This window comes from Thermobia domestica, chromosome 7 (assembly GCF_964235325.1).
Source record: "Thermobia domestica chromosome 7, izTheDome1.hap1.1, whole genome shotgun sequence".
NCBI classification, from domain to species: domain Eukaryota; kingdom Metazoa; phylum Arthropoda; class Insecta; order Zygentoma; family Lepismatidae; genus Thermobia; species Thermobia domestica.
In genome coordinates, this window is record NC_137460.1 from 279,817,193 (window position 1) to 279,834,523 (window position 17,331).

A 17,331-nucleotide genomic window follows, 5' to 3' on the forward strand; every position below is an offset into this window, starting at 1 on the left:
CGAAATCCAATGGCCATGGTCATTCTATGGTTCATTGGTCATTCGATGTCACACTTATACCTGGATAAGGTCCGTTGTGCAACTCTGTGAGATACTGCAGGAATTTGTTTGACTTCAATACCTTGCACTTTTAAACGTATTTTTCTGTTTTGTTATAGTCGCAACTTAACGGATTTAGAAGCTTGGCCACAGATTTTCTGATGTAGGTTGTATTGACATTTTGACCACTTGCCCGTTTGCACAGCGTTATCGTAGAGAGTTGAGATTTGCTCTATCTTATTTTATTTAACAATAGCTCTTATACAGTATGCTACTTGACCCCAGGTTCGATTTGCAAATTTTGAGTTGGACTTCGCCTGGGACCCTGCGAGTGCCCCGGGGACAGAAATTTTTCATTCAAAAGGTGCTGGGCTCCCCACACTAATTTGATATGTATAGGCTACGTTTCCTTACGGGACCGTTCCCGAAAAATTTGACCCGGAATCCGACTTTGTTATGTATAGTATGGAGCTCAATATCTAACTTTTCACGTTTTATCTCCGCAATGGTTGCGATCGAGGATATCCCTTTTCGTGTTATGTTCTTTTGGGACAAGGTATCCAACGGCCATAGTCTCGACTCGAAGTCAGAGTTTCACTTGGATAGGTTCTCTCGTAAGAGGTAACACCGCAAAGAATTTTAACTAGTCTGATCTCGCGAATATAAACGAGAATTCGGACACTAAAGAGCACGTTATCCCTCACCAGGTAAGATTTTCAGTCACTTCGAAAAGCTAGTCGCTAATTATTATGAATCTACCATGGAGCTACGCGCTTTAGCCACCTGAAAAGATTAAATTGGAGTTTTTCTATTAATAGAGTGAGATTAAATATGGCGATGAATCGCGAAATACAGAGAGTAGATAGTTAACTAAGCGTATCAAATATTGATTGATACTGTTTCTGTATATAACATAATCGAGTCGTTCATATTGAAGTATTATAATTACTAAGGGATGAAACTGAACAAGGACGGAAGTCCAACTACGTATATACAAACATCATGGATATCTAATATTCAGTCACGTGCGCAGGAACTTATTTCGGAAGGAATCCAAAGCTTTTGAGGGTCCAAACTAAACATACGAATAAGTTATTTTAACATTTGTAAAATCTATTCAAAAATTAGACTAAAGGCTAATTAAAACTTGAGATTTATTGAAGGATTAAGGTTCGTGATTTTGCTTTTTTGTTACGTCACGCACTATACTTAGTGATACGCACGGAATTTTCGTTACAAGATTCGAGACGAGACAGATCTATTTCAATAGAATATACATACGATTTTCGAGACGAGAGAGAACTTTCGAAAAAAAATTCGAGACGATACACCCTCAAATCTTGTCTCGTGGGCATCACTAACTATATTTCAGCATTATTATAGTATGTTGTGAGTGACTTAGTTTTTGCAGAGTTCTGCTTGCGTTTTTCATTAATATTCAACGCTGTAAACATTAATATTGAACATTGTAACATGAATAGATAAACTATCCAAACCTCTTAATCACATTTGCTTCCAGAAAGCCCGTAGTCATAGTACTTGTTCATATGTTTATACACCGATACTATAATTGCGAGCCTGTTTTCTTTTCAGATGTTTAGATTGCTTTATACATTTTCTCTCAATGGGTCAGAAACACGGACTTAAGCAAAAGGGACGATAAAAGATTGCAGGCTTTTGAAATGTGGATGTGGAGAAGAATATGGATAACTAGAATGTACATTTGATTTCACATAATATGAAGTATGTGTACTTTCTTTAGGGTTTTTGATAACTCTCGGTGCTTTGGATGCAATTCGGGATAAGATATGGAGTAGAAAGAATTACGTTCATTTCCAACATGAATGTTACCGGTTCTCGAAGTGGCTCAGTAGTAGACCGATCAGTTCTGATATGTAGAATTCCTGTTTTGATCCTAGCTCTCGTTAAGTGGGCATTTAGGTAGATAAACATCCTATCCGCGTTACTTCTCAGGGTTGTCCCGAACCCGTTTCATCTCACGTTCTTCAGTCTACTATGTCGTCCATCATCACCATCACCTACTCGCATAAACTCAGAGCAGAATTAGATACATCGAACTATAATAATAATAATAATCTCTATCAAACTAATAATGCTGTGCAGCGCAGAGTTGAGCTATTTCTTATTTTTTTATTAAGTTTACAATTACATCGCCTGACATATTAATAATTTCAACAATATACATAATAACTTCCACTTAATAATTATTTACATTTCAAGAAAACACACTACTCACTTCATGAAAAGAAATTCGGAAGTTACTCTGAAACATATTATTTAATTTGAAAAGAAGAAGTAACCATTACCATTGAGTGACCTAAACCATTAGTAATTGGTCTGGAAAACCTGGCAGAAACTGTACGCATTATTGATGTAAAATTTAAGAAGTATAATATTACTGTTTTCAACATTGACATTAGTGTTTTCCCATCCTATTTCGTTCATTGATAAACCTACATCACTAACAAAACTACTAAAGGATATATCAAAACACTGTTCTTGAGAGAAAATACTGTCTTCGATTGAGGACTCTGAGTTGATCAACCTTCCTCTTACTTGTTGTAAATGAATTCTAATACCGACATCTCTTTCGCTTTTGCTGTGCAAAGCCTTCTTCTTTGGTTTCATCTTTCCTAGAGTTGCTGTTAGTATTCTTGTTCGACCACTCCTCTTTTTCTCACGGTTGGTTTTATTAAGAGGGGTAGGCATCCTTCGGATAAGGACGGATATTCTGAGTGAATACTAACGCAGTGGAAGATATTGCTGCAAAATATAATATGTAGTTTCTTGGATAGCTAATATAAGCGAGCTTTGAGGCAGAAGCTCTGATGAACCATGGTCCATACCCTCAAATATGACAGCAACATTCTGCGTGGTAAAGTTGCCTATAGATTTTGCTGGTGAAACGGTGCGTTTCTGTTCAACGAGGGATTTGGACGGTCATTTACTAAAGATATCAGAAATTAGTCTTCTGTAAAAGAAGCACTGTTGAAAGGGTATATTACAGTCTTTTTAAATCGAGATATGATATTCTATTGTGTCATATTGTGGATACCCGTCCTATATACTCATCAATAGAATGAGGAGAAATAGTTTCTCCTTGGTTATTAATCAGCCAGTCATTGCACACACGATTGTAATAGGTCTTCAGAGGTCCATAAAGTGAAACATCCACCAGTTGCAGTTTGACTGCAATGCGGGTTAAAATGTTCATAACACGCCATTTTGGTAAGCATTCTCTACCACAATGATGTTTACGAGGTTTTCGTGGTGTTCGAGGAGCAATATGATTGGATTTTCTTTCGAATATTTTGAAATTCGGTTAATGTGTTCTAAACAAACACCAAATACCTCAGCAATATTCCATCCAGTGATCCTTGTTAATACCAAGCTATGAGGTGGTATTTTCTTCAGAAAGAAATTCTTGTACCCTACGCTCGAATATAGAAAAACTGGAGGAATGCTATTCCTAACTGCATTGAAGGTACATAGGACTGTCACTTGTTCAGCACGTTCCGCTCAAGTTACCTGTCCGAATTGATTCTGTCCTCGTGAAGCTATCACAAGTGGCGTAGTGTTTATGGTACTAAATCCAGTTTGATCACAGTTGAAAGTACCTCAGCAATATTCCATCCAGTGATCCTTGTTAATACCAAGCTATGAGGTGGTATTTTCGTCAGAAAGAAATTCTTGTACCCTACGCTCGAATATAGAAAAACTGGAGGAATGCTATTCCAACTGCATTGAAGGTACATAGGACTGTCACTTGTTCAGCACGTTCCGCTCAAGTTACCTGTCGGAATTGATTCTGTCCTCGTGAAGCTATCACAGGTGGCGTTGTGTGTATGGTACTAAATCCAGTTTGATCAAAGTTGAAAGTAGACTTCAGAGTGAAGTTTCATTTCTCATATGCTGATTTCAAATTGTTGAAAAAGTCGTCCACGTTCTGCTTATTGAAGCTGGTACTTTTTGATAAACTTTTGATTCAAGGGATCGTAGAGATAACTGAGGGGGATGCTCCATAAAACCATTAAGCCAGCCATATCCCGCACTTAACACAAATCACCAGAGAGGTATATCACTGTCCCACATCTCCAACTGTCCTAAACCTCACACTTATTCCCTATATTTGTGTTGACTCCCTGATACGGAATTTTTTTAAAAAAATGCATTATCTGAAAGTGCCAACGGGGTACATATTTGGACAAAATTTTACTGACGGTCTTACAGCGACTTCAGTCTTGTGATAAAGTTATAAACAAAGAACTTTACTTTGCTTCAAGACATAAATTACCTATAAGACACCCTTTAGAAATAACATAATAATTGAAATTATAATGTAAAGGTATGGCGCACGTTTGTTTTAGATAACCACCTGCTCAAGGGTTATGCCCTCCATGGGGGAAAGAGAAGTGAAGGGTATTTCGAGAAAGGAGTTAAAGATGTTCTAAGGGATTTTCAAAATTTTGTAATTTTATGTCATAAACAACGTGAGTAAATAGGACATTACGATCTTTATAATCGTAATTATAATGATGGTGGAGAAAGGAAATTGTACAATGAATTATGGACATCATGATGAACATATTTGGATTTACATTTCATCATATTACGTTGTTGAGTGAAATCTATGAGACGAGGTGCGTTTGGACGAGAGAAACTATAATATATTGTAAAATGACGAATATAGGATATTCTTATCCCTCGGGGACTTCTTCAAGCATTATTCAAAGGGATGGGTAGCTCTGTTAGTGACAAAGGAATTATTGTGTAGAATATGATTGTATGATATTGTGCGGAGGGTGATAGAGAAGAAACTTTCTGATGAGGGGAAGATCTTGATGATTCGGTGGTAAGGAATAATGATACATTGTAAAGAGGAGGAAGAGGTAGAATGACTGATGCTGTGAACGATATAAAAATAAATATGAGCGTTGATGGTATCACAGAGGAGTGGACGATGAGGATGGAGCGTTCCGGAAGTATTTGAGGCAAAGCTTTTCTACATGGAAACATATGTATGGAAAAGTCACGCGAGCATAGAGCTCAGGAGATTGATGTATAGAATTATGAGTGTGCGATGTTCGAGAACCTTAAGTTTTTGATAAAAAAAAGGGGTAGCTGCCGAGACCTAACGGTATGGCCGTAACTAATCACAGGTCGAAGGAAGACTACATAAGTGTTTAAGAGTAGGTTTGTAGAACTACTCCAGATTGTGCCTGGAAGTCGTTTTAATAGATTGAGTCAAATGTATGCTTTTCTATTGATGTCCTGGACATAAGTCTTCCATCTGAGGTGTCTATCTATGGTGAGTCTTACGTATTAACAGTTTTGGAGATTGTAAAACAGTTGTCATTAACAGTGATGAAAGTGAATTACTGTGAAATCTGGAGCGTTTCTTAGGGGCCAGAAATGCTGTAGTTTGGGTTTTAGCAGCATTGGATTTTAGTAGCCATTTATTGCACCACAGACCAAACGTCTGTATTATTGGTTGTAAGGCGTTGTTTACTTAGTGTATAATACTGCAAATTGCAAAAAATGCTGTATCATCAGCGTATGGAAATAACTGAATATTTTGTGGGAGTTATTTTAGGATGATGTGGTGATATATATGCGGTTTGAGGGATGAAAACTCAATTGCGAGTTGAATGATTGGTGGTAGAGATTAGAGTGGATTAACCCTTAGAGAACCAAACCTAAAATGTTAGGAAAAGTACTAAGCGTGGGTTATTTTGACACATTCGTGCTTTTTACAGTAAATTTCATACGCTGTATACACTGTCAGTGGCGGCTTTTGATTCTTTCAAACAATACCTGAATTATAGTACTGTAACATTAGAGATTTATACATAGAAATACGCTTTGTTAGGAATAAATTCTGTCACACACTGTATTTTGATTACACCTGACAGTCCTTACAGAGCGGTTTGCTGGTGCAATGCGCTTTGCAGACAAGCTTGTGACAGATTACATACAAGGGATGGATAAAAAGTAATGACACAATTGTTATAATTTACAAATGACTGTATTAGAAGGGAAAATACGTTCTACATTCCTTCAATGTAATCACTCCCATGTCCACAACCTTCTGCCACACGTATGGAAGGCGCCGTACTCCGTCAGCACGTTGTACTCTGGCTATGTCTCGCAGCGACCGCCCTACGGCATTGAGGATGGCCTGTCTGGTGTTGTATCGTTGTCCGCGAAGTGGTTGCTTCATCTTGGAAAACAGGTCATAGTCGCACGGACTCATATCCGGCGAATATGGTGGAAGTTCCAGAATCTCCCAGTTCCAGGCACATAAAAGGTCCGCCACGGCAGTAGCTGTGTGACAGTGTGCATTGTCGTGCAAAATGATTGATGTCCATGCCAAAAGACCAGGTCTCTTTTTCCGAAGTGTGGGACGCAGATGGTGTTGCAAGAAAGTACAGTAATATGGCGCATTCACAGTCTGCCCTGTTGGTACAGCATGGTGCAGGATAACCCCTTGGACATCATACGCCACTATCAACATCACCTTCACTAGTCCCTGACTAGGGCGCACAGTCTTTGGCCGAGGGGGACCGGGATGCTTCCATTCGTTGGATTGGCGCTTCAAATATGGTTCCTAGGATCGAACCCAGGTTTCATCAATGGTAACGATCCTGCCCAAGCAATTGTCACCCTCTCTCTGGTGGCGGTCGAGCAATTCTTGTGCCAGTGCATATCGATACCATTTCTGCACCTCGGTAATGACATGTCGAACCCAATGTGCTGCAAATTTGCGAAAACCCAGGATGTCGTTCAAAATGTGAAGCACAGTTTTATGGCACACCCCAACCTCTGCCGATAACTCACGCGCAGTCCACCGTCTATCCACGTCCAGCAAGGATGCAAGGAGCTGAATTGTCATGTTGTCCACTGGAGGTCGTCCAGAACATTGTCGGTCTTACACGTTCTGTCTGCCTTCGCGAAACACTTTAACCCATCGAGCTACGGTGAGGTATGTCAACGCTGTATCACCACAGGCTTTCCGCAGTCCCTGAAAACATTCTCGTGCACTACGACCACGTGCCACTTCAATTTTGATCCACGAACGCTGTTCACGTTTAGTGAACATTGTGTTTAGAGCGCTTCCACTCGCGATACCAATTTGACGCCACTGCTCTCGTTGACTGACTGACTCAACAGCGTTCCCACTCACCTAAGTTCCTCAACTGAGATTGTCTTCTCCGGTGCTGCCACCTCGTGGTTCTCCGTCACTAGACTGGCGCGTGCCGGCAGGGTTGCCAGTACTTTTTATCCAACCTATGTACTTTTAAGGGGTGAAGAATCACGTGTCTTGCTAAAAATAAAACCAGATATTTTAGGGAACTGAACCAAAATATAACAATTGCTGAGAAGGAAATATGTAGTAACGTGTGGACGTGGGAAAGAGTGGGGAAAAAAGGAGTTTCATAAAATAATATTTACTATTACTCTTACCCGAATCAAAGCTCGGTAGAACGGAGAAGTGATTATTCCAGGTTTCATTTCAATTGGCAAAATAATAATAATAATAATAATAATAATAATAATAATAATAATAATAAAACGATATATTTTGTGGGCCGTGCCGCGGGGTATCCAAAACTGGGTGAAAATGACCCAGCTACACTTTCTGCCATTTTTGGGGGTATTTTTTTATATATGAATTCTACTGAAATGATTTCCAAAAGTAAAAATGGTTGCTAATGGAAGAATACCAAAAATATTAGCCCACTATCTCTTTTTGATATTCTTTATAAAAGATCATCTGGGCCAAATTGACCCAGTTTTTGTATTCAAAGGGTTGAATTCACTTTAGTAAAAGGAGGATAGGTCGCTGACAGTGTATGAGTTTAGTAAGTTTAGTAGCGAAATATTAGCAGAGGACGTGCTCAGACGGAAGAAGAAGTAGTGGAAACTTTTTGAGTGAGTGTAATGGGCACATGATAACTACTCAGAGGATCTAGAATGTAGATGAAAATACTGTGGGCGAGAGACCATGTGATCACTATGTCAGGAGTAGTGTTAGATCAGGAACGGATTGGTTTTAGTAATGGGTGAATGAAGCATGTAGTGGAGGCAGGGATAAAATTGTTAAAAGCTGTTTTTTCTCGGTCTGAGCGGCTATGGATGTTAATATTGGAAGAGATCAGGTAATGTCGGAAATTATTTGAAATATATTGGAATGGGAGGGGAACAGGACGACCTGGTCGAACATAGATGACTGTCATTGTGACACATAAAGATCTGTAATAAATAGTTATGATTAGATGTTCTGTAATATTAGATGGAGAGTCAATACCATACCATGTGTAAGGATAAAATACTATTATCACGGCGCTGGTGGCGCGTCGAGTCGGAAGCTTCTTACCGTGTCGAATGAGTTGATAGCCGGTAAAATTGCAATTAAATTTGGAAGTGTGATGCGTTTTACTGATAAGCAATGTGTGAAATTTTTCCTCGTATAATAATTGTTCAAATATGAGTTTATGAAGTAAGTAGAAGAGAATGTTGAGGAATAGAAATAAAAGTCATAGTCAAATATCTAGGTATATATGATCACTATGAAGTTAAATATATATTTCGAGTGAAGATACATGAAATTGCACGTACGAACCATTGTAAGTGGCGTGAAAATCGTAGTGAAGAATGTTGCGAGCTGCGTGCTAACGTATAATATTCATGGTTGTGCAAAAGATGAACGTTTTGAAGAGTGTGGTTGCCAAATGCTAATAGTTTATGAATATAAAGAAATTGATTAGTTTCTCGTGACGTCTCGCCTTTTCGATATGGAATATAATGAGTTAACAGTGAACATAATGAGTTTACTTATGTGTAATACACCCCTATTAGGAGAAATCCTTGTTTACGTCTTTCTAGTTAATAAATATTTTATTTTGAGTGCTGGTATTTAAGCAATAAAATAGTCACATAGGTATCGAACTTAATTATAACAAGAAAGATATTGCTTCAATAAAGTGAATGTACAGTTTCGCTTAAAGCGTATCCACTATCTGGTGTTTGTATTTAATATTGTAAATATAATAGAAATTTAAATCCTAGTTCATATCTTATCAAGTAAAAATGGTCCTGGGTCCAGAAAGCAAAGTGTTACCATTCATGAAATTTTCTTTCACGTTACCACTGTAGGGTTAAGAACAATGAATGTCACGAGGGTAAAATGTACTAACAGGGCGTAAACATTAGGGACAAGGGGTATGCTGATAGCGATTTCGTCTAGGATCTAAAGTGAGGTAATAGATATTGTATGAATAAAGGGTGCTGAGTTTGGAAGCGTTTGCTGATATAGGTGAGATTTAGTTTTTCGATATCGTACTGTAATATGGGGAAAGTTATGCACTGGTATAGCTCCAGAGTAGGACTAGGTAATCGAAAAAGGAAAGCTCTTTGGAAAACTTTTGGTTAGAGGATCAAAAGATTTTGATAAATTATGGATCATGCGGCTATCCGCACCGTAAATCTGTGTATTAAATTTTGCAATACGAAATCTTTGTATGTACTTAGGATAGTCTATGCATAAAGTTAAAAAAAATGGCATCAAACCGTAGAAAGTTAAAGTTCGTGCTCCTGCTTCGGGAAAAATATTTGTGCTATTTCTGTGCTTTTTCATTTCCATTGTGAACCCAGTAGTAAGGTTACGGCTAGAGTCTGCGTTTGACAATATCTCCAGCTGGCAATGCAGTGATATACCGTTTTCACTTATTGCTACAGGACACTGAAATAATATAATTTACAATGTTCAACCCAGATGGCAAGAAAAGAATGAGAGTGACTAGAACAACGTGATCCCACGCTAGAGAAGTGTGCCGTCAGGTGCTCCATATTCTGCGTTTAATGTGGTGATGTACAGAAGAATGCTGATCAAAAGTGCAGTGAACAAAACCACGTTTAAACTATACTATCTAAATGTACAATGCATTATAATCAATTTTACGGACTGTGGTATGAATATTAGTTAGTTGCTGGAATATGGGTGTCTAGTGGCAATTGAAACGTGTCTGAAAGTATTGGTAAGGAACAGTGGAATGCCTTTTCTCAACCAATTCTCTACATAGATAAACGACCGCAAGACCACAGGGGCGGGTGGTTTGTAGTATTAAAATAAATAGGGCAACAGAGCACAGAATGATCTCGTACGTGAGTGTGAAATTATTTGAGCCCAAGTAAGTCTATCCAAAACAAACTTCGTCCGGTGTTTCTGGAGACAATATACGAACAGTCCTCAAGTTTAATTGAAACATGCCACGAATCATTTCCAAATGTCACAAGGTGACAAAATTCTTCATTTTGGTGAATATATCTTGGGCTTACATATGGAACTACAGTAAACATGGGATAACATCACACAAATGACATTCCTTTGTCGAACATTCTACTCAAGCACTCGACTTGGGATTGTACGATTTTCATAACGCGCGTAAAAATAGCAGCTTAAATTATGTCATGTCTATTTTTCTGATATAATCTGTCATCTCATATAAAGAGTTCCTTCTCCGAGACCGCGAGTTGCCCGTTCCCTATCTTACCCCAATCCCAGAAGCCACCAATCCAACTCAAAAAGAATGTTTGTACCTGATTGAAGGAAGGCCCCTTTGGGAGAAATTTGTAAAGTGCAATAGGTGATACAGTGGACACTTTTACTAAATTGAACTATAGACGAGGCACAGGATTCTTTCCCTCATGTTTTTAATGCAACAATAAATACTTTCTACTGTTCAAAAAAGTAAAAGCAATGAAATTTCCAATGAGGCACGGCGAACAGTGTCGCTACACATTACCAAATAAAAAAAAAACTTTGGGAATTGTGGTGTGCATTTCCAAATGAATACATATCTTAAAATAATTTCTAATATACCACTTAATACAAAAAAGCTATTGAGATGCAGCAAACACCTAGATTATATCTTAAAAAAAAGACACCAGCATCAGCAACACTAAACAACTTTGGTATCTTATCAGACCTAGATCTAAAACTTCTAGCATAAGTCTTTTATAGTACAATGTTATATCAGGTGCACAAATTGAGGGAAGAACAGAAAATTTTAATAAATTCTCAACTGCATAATCCACGTACCTCCCTGTTCAATCCGTTTACTCGTCCACCTTATCTCATTTATCTATCACTCCCCCAGAGTATGAGTTACTCTTATTTTCACTCCGGCCTGAAAGCCTCTGGCCAGGACAATATAAGCTGGACCTTTCTGTATTCGAAAACATATATTATTTCTTTTCCACTTTCGCTCATTTTTAATAGATGTTTCAGGGAAACCTGTTTTCCCTGTTCTTGGAAAACAGCCCGATTCTCTTCCATTTGTAAATGTGGATTAGAAAGTAATGTGTCATGCAAAAGCAATATCTCGCTACTCTAAACATATCAATCCTCTGCGAGAAAATTATCAAATGCATTACTTCCCGTTCAGTACAATCCCAAAGTTGGTAGTGGAGGGTGGACGGCCAATCTGCCGTCAGAGGGAGCCAAAACGTGATTTTTTGTTTCGCATTTACATAAAATTGTAATTAAAAGTTTCATTATTTTTCATCCGCTGTTTCATTTTTAACTGCCCTAACCTAAAAAATATTACAAACCCATATCTATACGTGTTAGCATTAGAATTAATAAACGAAAACCTGAAAGCTCATCGTAAAATATCAACTTTAAAAAAAAAAATATCTGGTGTGCTTAGCATAATACAGAAAACTAACTACCGATGATGAAGCAGTGTAACCAATCCGAAGAGATATTTGTTACATCTGCAGGTCAAGGGAAAGCAACAGAACTCGCCTTGAATGTAATGATTGTGGAAAATACATGTTCAGATTGCAGTCAACAATTATCACTACTTGCAATACATGCAAGCAACCTCAGAAAGAGAGCAGTGAAGTGGATGTTGATTAACTTTGAACCCGCCTTGAGTCTACATATTGTGGAAAAACATATGCAAAAAGCATTCAATCATTACTGCTCTCTGCAATAAATATCAGCATGAGCACAACAAGCTCAGTGACATGGATATTGGTTAGGTTCGAATCTGTTATTTTGTGTTTTGTACAGTGTTTTCACTCATATTTAACAGTATTATAGTTTAATTAAACTTATACGTTTGGTCAACAATGATTTGTCTTGATTTACTAAACCTAAATGCTCCAAAACATACTTTTTGCATCATGCACAATGCTGAAAAATGTGAATAATCAATCACGGCCGAATTACCGTCGTCGCGAGCGGAAACCTGAATTGGCAGTACGTGAGATTGATACGTAATATTGAACGAATTTTATCGCACTCTTGATAACTAAGATGTTTCGCATTTGTATATTTTATCACGTGTGTAAATTGAATATACTTTTTATGTACAAACATGATGTTTTAGTAATTAGTTTCACATATCTTACAATGTCTTTCCACTAACAAAATATAAACTTCATGTAAACGCTTTTCACAATTATGCACAGACATCTTTGACCTGTATGAGATAGCATGTTTCCTCAAAATTGAACTTCGATTATACCGTTCTTCATAGTCTTGACTGAGCAGTTACTCCCCATCTGTATTAATATATCTGTTGCGAAATAGAAACTTTAATTAAGCCCTTTCTACACACGTAGAACGCTTTAGTTTTTTCCTTAGTATTTAATAGTATGTTTTCTCTTGTGCATTGTAAAACGTGAGCTCCATATAAATCTTCTTTTCGCCTGTGTGTTGTCATATGTGTGAGAGTTTCATCTGTGTATTAAAATATCCTTCCAGAACTTGAGTATAGACCAAGTAGTATTCCAAACTCTTCGTATATGTGAAGTTTTCCACTTGTGTATATTAAAATTTGTCTTGCAAGCTTGAACGCGAACTATATGAAGCACTCAAATCAGAAGTTGCTAACTCATTATTGCTTGATTTTACACGATCACGCTTTAAAATTTATTGAAAAGTGTTGAAATACCGATATATTAATACAATGGTGTAAAACTTTCTATGCTGGTTCGTTTTGACAGGTGTGACGTTGTCTTACAGTACCAGATTTTTATAAGGTAAACTGAACGTTTTTGAATAAAACTTAAAACCTGATATACAACTTTTCTTATAAAACGAGTGAAAAGTTGGTTAGTCAGTATACTCAAAAACTTCTAAGTATACAAGAGAATAAGTAAGGAATGCGAAGCATAGCTTCGAACTTCATTTTTATCAACCCACATGCACATTCACCTTATATCATCATCCCGCGCTTGAGAAACGACTGTGGACGGAAAAGAGTAGAAGATATTTGCGTCGAAATTTTGGTACAGACCCTCTTTTCGCAAAACACCACGAATTCCGGTAAAGTCATTAACACGTTGGATAAAAATGCTATTAATCTCGCTTTGAAATCAAAGACGACAACAAATGGAATGTAATCGTTTTCAGTATTATTAGTCAGTCTTTTTTTGACACATACAACCTTAATACGATTTTAACGCAAAATTTAACCCCTGTAAAAGGGACAAAGACTTGAGTTTATGATCGCTTCTTATCTTCAAATTGCATAAAACTTTCTGCCAAGTGCATGAAAGATTGTCGTAAAAGCGGGAACTGCGCAACCATGTATCGACAAGCAAGATGCAGCAAAATGCAGATGGTCCAGAAAGTCCTAGTGTTCAGAAGTAGTCCAGAAAGGATCTACACTTGTAGCTGATGAGGAAGGTGCGCCCACACTATGGATGTCGCTTAAACTTGTTGCCTTTAACTCCCTTACATACAAGAACTCTCATGGACTATATTTGGAATTCTTATCTCTACATGAATGTTCCTTTGCGAAATCGTCATTTGAATCTTCGTCGGCGTCAGGCACCTTTACACTATGCAGCAATCACTGTGGCGGCAAAGCAGAAGAGCTATTCGTGGAGTAGAGGCGGAACCAATTTCCTTTAACATCTGTCCCCAAAATACGGACTTAACAATTTGTCCTTCACAACTTACATTCCATTCCAAAGGGCAGGTACATTTGAAGGGCTTAATGTGGTCTGACTCCTTTCATATTTAATTCTGTTGAGACCTCTTTAGCAGTGTATTTATCGTGCATATAATATTTCTGCCAAAACTTAACTTGTGAGAGCAGCTAATTTTTTTCTATATGCCATGTCTATTTACATGTCTTGCCAAAGCTGATTCTAAACTAAATCATATTGAACTTCCTTCGCATATCTGTCGTTAGTGAACTATGTGTTTTAAGATACGATTAGCCAGTAAATGTATTTCTACACTCCGCGCGTGTGAGTCTCTTGTCTTGTGTGGATTAACAATTTCTTGCTCAATGTGAACCTTGAGTAACTAGGAGGCTACGTTCTATGCATCTCTTTGGTTTGTCACTTGTGTATTGAAATGCCTTGCAAGGAAAGAGCGTAGACTAAATCATCTACAACATTTTCCATGTGTGAGATTTACGTCCTATTTGGCTTAGCACGTATGAACGTTGAATAAATTCCATTCCAGGGTTTTGGCACGTGTGAGATTTTGGATCGGGTGTGGATTAACATGCGTGTAGCCAACTATGAATTTCATTTAAATACTTAACCACACTTTGGCAAGTGTGAGCTTTATATCTTTTGTGAATTAACGTGTGTAACAAAAGTTGCACGATGTTTAAATCCCTCACCACACTCTTGGTACGTGTGATGCTTTACTACTGTGTGAGGCCAAACTGGAACGTCGATTAAATGACTTACCACACTCGCTGCATGTGTAAGGTTTTATCTCATGTGTGGATTAACATGTGTCTAGCCAAATGTGAACGTACACAAAAGCCCTTACCACACTCTTGGCACGTGTGTGGTCTTTCTCCAGTGTGGATTAATATGCGTGAAGCCAAACTGGAACGTCGATTAAATGATTTACAACACTCGTTGCATGTCTAAGGTTTTTCTCCTGCGTGTATTAACATGTGTGTAGCCATATGTGAACGTACGCTAAATCGCTTACCACACCCTCTGCACGTGTGAGGTCTTTCTCCTGTGTGGATTGACAGGTGTGTAGACAAACTGGAGCGTTGATTAAATGATTTACCACACTCGTTACACGTGTAAGGTTTTTCCCCAGTGTGGATTAACGTGTGTTTAGCCAAACGTGAACGTACACTAAATCCCTTACCACACTCTTGGCATGTGTATGGTCTTTGTACTGTGTGGATTAACATGTGTGTAGCCATATGTGAACGTACGCTAAATCGCTTACCACACTCTCTGCACGTGTGAGGTCTTTCTCCTGTGTGGATTGACAGGTGTGTAGACAAACTGGAGCGTTGATTAAATGATTTACCACACTCGTTACAAGTGTAAGGTTTTTCCCCAGTGTGGATTAACGTGTGTGTAGCCAAACGTGAACGTACACTAAATCCCTTACCACACTCTTGGCACGTGTATGGTCTTTCTCCTGTGTGGATTAACATGTGTCTAGCCAAACTGCAACGTCTAGTAAATGATTTACCACACTCGTTGCATGTGTAAGCTTTTTCTCCTGCGTGTATTAAGGTGTGGGTGGCCAAACGTGAACGTACACTAAATCCCTTACCACACTCTAGGCACGTGTATGGTCTTTCTCCTGTGTGGATTAACATGTGTATAGCCAAAAGTGAACGTACACTAAATCCCTTACCACACTCTTGGCACGTGTATGGTGTTTCCCCTGTGTGGATTAACATGTGTCTAGCCAAATGTGAACGTACACTAAATCCCTTACCACACTCGTAGCACGTGTGAGGTTTTTCTCCTGTGTGGATTGACAGGTGTGTAGCCAAATTTGAACGTACACTAAATCCCTTACCACACTCGTGGCACGTGTGAGGTTTTTCTCCTGTGTGGAAGGACAGGTGTGTAGCCAAATGTGAACGTACAGTAAATCCCTTACCACACTCGTGGCACGTGTGAGGTTTTTCTCCTGTGTGGATTGACAGGTGTGAAGACAAATTGGAACGTCGATTAAATGCCTTACCACACTCTTGGCACGTGTAAGGTTTTTGTCCCGAGTGAATCAACAGGTGTGAAGACAATTTGGAACGTTGTTTAAATGATTTACCACACTTTTCGCACGTGTGAGGTTTTTCTCCTGTGTGGATTAACGTGTGTTTTGCCAAATCAGAACGTCGTTTAAATCCCTTACCACACTCTTGGCACGCGTGAGGAGTTTGTCCCGAGTGAATCAACAGGTGAGAAGACAAATTGGAACGTTGTTTAAATGCCTTACCACACTCTTCGCACGAGTGAGGTTTTTCTCCTGTGTGGATTAACATGTGTCTAGCCATATATGAACGTCGAGTAAATGACTTACCACACTCTTGGCATGTGTGTAACCTTACTCCTGTACGATTTAACATGTGCGTAGCCAAACATGAACATACACTAAATTCCATTCCACATACGCGGCAGATGTGGGATTTTTGACCTGTGTGCACTAAGTTATTGCTTGACAAAGTTGAACTTTGACTAAAATGTTTTTCACTCTCTCGGTAGGTATGACGCTTTTCACTCTCCTGAGCAAGAATATGCCTTGACAAAAGTGATGGATGAAACCCCTTGCCAAACTGCATCGAAGTATGAGATTCCTCATCTGAATGAGAAATGGTTTCCTTTAAAGTAATACACGTATCGTCTTCTCCGTGGAATGGTAATACGTTATCGCGCCTGTAACAAATTCAACAAATAAGGAAATGTGAATGGAGATAATGATTAAGTAGCAACAAAAAAATAATCATTCTCTTTAATTCATGATAAAATTACACTCAAATTTTTTTATTACATGAAATATTGTACAAATATGAAATGGAGTACCACTGAGTAGTTTCCATATCTTTCTATTCTCATAATAAGAGGCTGTAGTTTGTTTCAATATATCAAATTGAGCCATCGTTTATACCGTGGCTGTCATAACTCCTTGACCGTGGCTGCTTTGAAACAAATACACAGTACGAGAATTAAATCTGTCTTATTTTTAGTTTCATGTGGAGAAAAAACAAACTTGCGTATCAAAGGTTTAAGAACAACTGAACTTATTAAAATAAATCCTACCGAAAATCATTCACTTATATCATCATAAGAGGAATACGAAAGACATTTTGAAACGAAGAAAAAAAAATAATATACAACTTTCCAAGGTGAGGCAGAGAAACTTAAAGTAACCAGACTAAAGACGAATCATTTACAGCGTAGTGATTGTAGTTCAGTGGTCTAGGCGATTGGCAAGTAATCTGGAACTTTTTCGATCGAATACACGTCGAGCAT

The 17,331-nt window shown here is 38.2% G+C and overlaps 1 protein-coding gene across 1 annotated transcript in view; it reads right to left on the reverse strand.

Moving 5' to 3' along the window:
* Nucleotides 1-2,178: 2,178 nt before the first annotated feature.
* LOC145690961 (uncharacterized) overlaps nt 2,179-17,331 on the reverse strand; it is a 70,103-nt gene continuing 54,950 nt past the window's right edge. Inside the window, exon 2 of the mRNA XM_081766429.1 lies at nt 2,179-16,734. Coding sequence (XP_081622555.1) covers nt 14,970-16,734 — 1,765 coding nt within the window. The 3' untranslated portion in view covers nt 2,179-14,969. The remainder of the gene's footprint in view (nt 16,735-17,331) is intronic.